At 37.2% G+C, this 6,000-nt stretch overlaps 1 protein-coding gene across 1 annotated transcript in view; it reads left to right on the top strand.

Annotated features, from left to right (window-relative positions):
* Positions 1–2,006: 2,006 nt before the first annotated feature.
* Positions 2,007–6,000, top strand: part of LOC123529471 (centrosomal protein of 152 kDa-like) — a gene marked incomplete at its 5' end in the record, with an annotated part of 56,312 nt that continues 52,318 nt past the window's right edge. Inside the window, one exon of the mRNA XM_053535626.1 lies at positions 2,007–2,170. Within this exon, the coding sequence (XP_053391601.1) occupies positions 2,007–2,170 (164 nt within the window). The remainder of the gene's footprint in view (positions 2,171–6,000) is intronic.

The raw sequence follows: 6,000 nt of genomic DNA, 5'->3' as shown, positions 1-6,000 counted from the left end.
GATCGTCTCATCAAGATGATGTGCAGAACTCATGAGTCGGCCATGTTGACTCAAGGTCAAAAGTTTGAGCCTTCCATTTTATGTCTGCTATGTATCTCCTAAACCCCTTGAAGGATTTTCATGGAGAGGATGTGCAGAACTCATGAGTCAGCCATGTTGGCTCAAGGTCAAGGTCACAACTCAAGGTCAAAGGTTTGAGCCTTCCGTTTTGTGTCCATTCTGTATCTCCTAAACCCCTTGGAAGATTTTCGTGAAACTTGGGTCAAATGATCACCTCATCAAGACGATGTGCAGAGCTCATGAGTCAGCCATGTTGACTCAGGTCAAGGTCACAACTCAAGATCAAAGGTGTGAGCCTTCCATTTTGTGTCCGCTCTGTATCTCCTGAACCCTTTGAAGGATTTTAATATCACTTGGCTGTAATATTTCCCTTATCAAGAGGATGTACAGAAGTCATGTTGGCTCAAGGTCAAGGTCATAACCATCAATGCTTCCACCCAATACTATCAACCCTTTCACTATCCATAGCAGCAGCAGGGGATTATAGCTCTTGTATTATTATGCATATTCCCATCAAACCAATGCCAAACCTTATTGTGTATATTATCGGCATGTTCCATTTCAGTGATTTTTAGTGGAGGTATGGCCTTGGTATGTCACAGTTTACCTTGTCTATGCTGACTGAGCTATTTTGACATCACCAGGAGGAATTACACCAAACAAAATTGATCATTGCCAAGCCTAGTTGTGCATGTCATCGGCCTGTTCTGGTTCCGTGATTTTCAGTGGTATTGTGGCCCATGATTTGTCAAATATAATGATGTTTTGGCAACTTCTCTTACTTAAATGGGCCAATTTACATCAAACCGTAACAGGAGTGATCAGTGTGCATATTATTAGTATGTTCTGATTTAATGATCTTCAGCAGAGTTATGGCCCTTGACTTGTCTTATTATAGTGTTCATACTGCTTACATGGGAGACATGTTTTACATGAAAAAACAGTCTCTAGTTGATACTTACTTCAATTAGGTGGGATTTTGATGCTTTTAGCTAACCTCAGCACAAGCTGTTCAAGGTGAGATACTGTGTTCACCCTGTGTCCATAATATCAGTTGTTGTACCTCATCAAAAGTTTAACTGAAAAACTGTTGAAAAACGGCATTAAACCCAAAACAAACAAAATCATCAACAATTTGACTGTTAAAACTCTAGAGGTCACAGTTTTAGCCCAATCTGAATGAAAATTGGTCAGAATATTTGTAACCCTCAATAAAATCTTGGGCGAGTTTATTAGGGTCAAAAACTAGGTTACTTAATACAGGGTTGCCACTAACCTTGAAAAATCGGGGAAATTTTTTTTTTCATGGTTGATGAATTGTCAGGGAAATCCTGAGAGTGGTCAGTGAAAAATGAAATTTTAGTAAAGTCAGGGAAAACTGAAAATCTGGGTCAATGTTTAAAATGTTCAGTGGCTATGGCAGTCTTCAAGCAGTATTTATAAGTATTTCCAAACACATTCTGGTGTAATTGTGTATAAACATAATTTAAATGTGTTTGAATCAATTTCTTGGGTGAATTTGACAGCAGTAGGGGAGGAGGAGGCTGAACAAATATGGTGGTATTGGTCAGTGAAAAGTACGGTTTAGTACAGGAAATGTCAGGGAATTTCATTTTCTCAACTAAGTGGCATTATTATATATTATAACCCTGTAATAGGAAAATCTTGTAAACAATCCAGAGGCTACTATTTTCCCCTCACTTTTATGAAACTTTGTTAAAATGTTTGTCTCTATGAAACCTAGGACATGTTCAAAACTGGGTTACCTGATGTCCGAAACTATTGGCCTTATTAATTTAGCCAGTCAAATTGCTTGATTTCCATATTATTGGCACTGGTTGTTTCTTTGCCCTGATTTGTGGAGTTTGGAATTGGCGTATCCACAGTATATCTAGTGTAATCCAATACTGCATAGCTGAATAGTAATAAGTATTTTTTCTGTCTAGGTCCTGATGATAGTACAAAGTGTTTTGACTGTGGACTCACTGTGAAGAACTGGAAAAGTGATGATGAACCGTGGAAAGTTCATGCCAGACTCAGCAAGAACTGTTCATTCTTGCGCTTAAAGTATGGAGCAGCAGAAGTTGATGAAGAGTGGAACTCTGCACAGGTTTGCACATAGACTTTCTCTATGTAACTTCAAACACATTAATTTAGAAGGTGGTAGTAATGACTTTAGACAGCAGTGATGGATTTTTTAGTGTCTAATCAAAGAATAGTCTAGTTATTATACTCACCATGGCGTCGGCATCACACCTTGGTTAAAGGTTTGCATGCAAATACATATGGCCTTCATTTAAAGGTATTATAGCTTTGAAACTTATTTTATCTTTTTCTGTGTGAATTACCAAGCTCACTGGGTTAAGTCACTAGGTGGACGGATAGCTCAGTGGTTTGCACACTGGCCTTCAAATCCTGAGGTCGGGGGTTCGATCTCCGGCAGCTACTCGGGAATTTTCAGAAACACTTTTCAGTGTTTCACACCCAACTAGAGGTGTACTGGTCAGGAACCCAGGCAATCCTTGCGTGTACCAGTGCTATACACTGGGCACGTTAAAGAACCAGGCTGTCTATTTGGAATGAGCTAGGCTAAGTTAGCCAGACAAGCCTGTATCTGATTTCTGATCTCTCTGTCGTCGGGGCTTTGTCTCACTCTGTCCCTCTGGTCAGATCGCTCTGTGTCTGTACTAGTAGAGGATGAATTATGCGCCCAGTGTGGCTGCATTTGAACTATGTAAAGCGCCTTTGAACGTGAAATTGATCATGAAAAGGGCGCTATATAAATCTGGTATAATAATATAAATAATATAAATCTGGTATAATAATAATAAAAGTCCCATGACTCTGACATGTATTTTGGCCAAATTATGCCCTCTTTTATCCAGTTTAAAGTTTTGAGTGCAAGTTACTTTCTCCAAAACTAATGGAGAAATTCAAGGTATTGAACCAGTAATAAAGTACCTCCTTTTTGAAGAGTATTTAATTCCTACTATAAACCTACTTTGACTACAATTTTCAGGGGGGCGTAGGTTCAAGCCCCACTGGGACCAAAAAGTTTTTTCCATATTTTCCTTTTTTAGCTCACCTGAGCACGAAGTGCTCAAAGGTGAGCTTTTGTGATCGCCCGGTGTCCGTTGTCTGTCCGTCGTCAACAGTTTGACTGTTAACACTCTAGAGGTCACATTTTTGGCCCAGTCTTAATGAAACTTGGGCAGAATGTTACCCTCAATCTAATGACCCCTATTGATTTTGAGGTCAGTATGTCAGAGTTCAAGGTCACAGTGACCCGGAACAGTTAACCAGTTTCCGGATGATAAGTGAGATTGCTTTGGCCTAGGATCTTGAAAGTTGATAAGGAGGTTGAGCATGACCAGCAGATGACCCCTATTGATTTTGAGGTCAGTAGGTCAAAGTTCAAAGTCACAGTGACCCGGAACAGTCAAACGGTTTCTGGGTGATAACTAAGATTGCTTTGGCCTAGGATCGTGAAAGTTAATAAGGAGGTTGGTCATGACCAGCAGATGACCCCTATTGATTTTGAGGTCAGTAGGTCAAAGTTCAAGGTCGCAGCGACCAGGAACAATAAAACGGTTTCTGGGCAATAACTCTTGGGTCTAGGATCAGGAAAATTGATAGGGAGATTGATCATGATCAGCATATGACCCCTATTGATTAATTTTTATTATTACCAACCTTTTTTTATATAATACTTTGAAAAAAAATACGCATCACAACCGCTTACATAGACTTACAAAGTCTGTAGAGATAAAATAATCTGTAATAGTATTAATTTCTTCATACTGACACTGATATTTTCGCAGAGAAAAACATTTTCTCTCTAGACAGAGGCAAGAGATGTTGTAATTTTTTGCAAAAGTGCCATCTAGAAAAAAGTGTTATTTTGTCAGATTACCGGTACCCATTTTCTAAAAATAAAAGATTGTAATTATTAACTTTATTAATGCTTTTCCGAGATTCCAGTTTTAATCGAATGAATGAACGTGCGTGCCGCCTTATTCATTCTTAAAGCTAGCCTCGGCTACCTAGCACTTGTATCTGGAGTTGTTTTTGTGCTTTCAACTTTAAAATCTCGTTTAACCCCAATGGTATTCATCAAATGATTTTTGCACGATATTTTTTTTTTTTATTTCAAACACTTGCAACATCAACATTTGGTGACTGACATCCTTGTAGACTATCGGATGAAAGAATGAATGAAATAATAGTTAAATGATTAGTTGTGAAGAAATGATCAATCGAATGAATGAATGAATGAACTATTTAACGGCTATTCTGAATTTCTTTTCTATATTAAGATTACAAAATTAAACTGAAATTTTTGATGCTTCTGAATTTGTTAAAGCAATAAAAAGCAACCCGTGTTTCCGATTAATTGAAGTATAATTCATGGTCTGATTTGTCAGAAAAAAAAATCAGTTTATTAAAAATTAAAACATATAAATCAAGTAAGTACTTACTCGTGACTTCCTTTCCCTCTGAAATATGCAATATACAGATTATCGCGTGCGGTCACTTGAGCCAGATGTTATCGCTTCGGGATATGAAAGCGCGAAGCGTGACGAAGCATGTTCCCAACTAATTGGATACCTAATATCTATGCATTAAAGATCCCAATTAATTTGTGCTTATTTGTGTTAATTGGCATTCATCGAGTTTCTGATATTGTCAATTTGCAGGTAGAAAAATGTTAGAAATTGTCAGACTGGATTACCAGGCTTAGGGTACATGGGCTATCTATCTGATTTAGTTAATATGCATACAATTATTATCAATTATTATGTTGCAGTAAAACTGTTCGGCAGAAATTATATGTACAGTTTATTTTCGTGGAGATGGGTAAATCAGTGTAAATGCTTATATCATTTGATTTAATGAAAGACACTCATTAATCTTTGCCAATATTTTTCGAGCGTTTTCGTTAATTTTAAGCAATATTTGTATTTTATACAGTCAATCAGTGTCACGCCATCCACGTTACGACGGTTATCATTGCTTTAAAGTAAAGTAATGTGATGTTATCGCTACCTGTTTTATCTTTATAAATTTTATTTTTTCTCTTAAAGTATTTATTTTTTAGTACGCTTGTGACTGGTAATGTGTCTTTCTTTTTGTCTAGAATATTTTAAATAATTGACTTTTTTACAACGGGTGATATGATAACTTTTAATAAATGGACCATAAATATTACGGTGCGTTTGACAAATAAGTGGAAAGTTTGCAAATAAATTTAGGGGAAAAGGTATGGCCAAAACTCGAACCCACTACCCTGATATTGGCAGCGAAACGCTTTGCCGCCCAGCTACCTGCACATGCGATAGTATAATATCAACTAAGAATTATGTATGTAATATTTGTATCACTATTTATGTTTGGACATTGAAAATGAATTTATGGAAATATACGAAATATTCACATGTGCTAGGTCAATACTAAAGGACCCTACATCCACGAGAAATAAAATAGTCTGCCACAGTGTATACTACAGTGGAATAGAGGGGACATAGGAAACATTTTATTTATCACGTGCACACGTGTTAGCACCACATTCGCACATGTTAGATACCACGTGCGAATGTGCTGATTAACACGTGCGCACGTAATAACTATCTTAGCTAACACGTTCGCATGTGATAGCTATCACGTTCGCAGTTGTCCGGCATATACGGGAAATATACGGAGTTGTATACCAAGCATATACGGACATATACGTCCTGTATTATCGAAATATACAAATTATTTAAATCCCGTATTTCCGGCATATACGGGAAATATACGGTGCTGTATACGAAGAATATACGGGAAATTTAATCCCTGTATTTTCAAAATATACAAACTATACATACCCCGTATATCCAGAATATACGGGAAATATACGGAGTTGTATACAAAGAATATACGGGAAATATAAGTCCCGTATTT

Source organism: Mercenaria mercenaria, unplaced genomic scaffold (genome assembly GCF_021730395.1).
Source record: "Mercenaria mercenaria strain notata unplaced genomic scaffold, MADL_Memer_1 contig_4956, whole genome shotgun sequence".
Classification (NCBI taxonomy): Eukaryota; Metazoa; Mollusca; class Bivalvia; order Venerida; family Veneridae; genus Mercenaria; species Mercenaria mercenaria.
The sequence above is the reverse complement of the archived record's forward strand: the minus strand, read 5'-3'. Positions and strand labels throughout refer to the sequence as shown.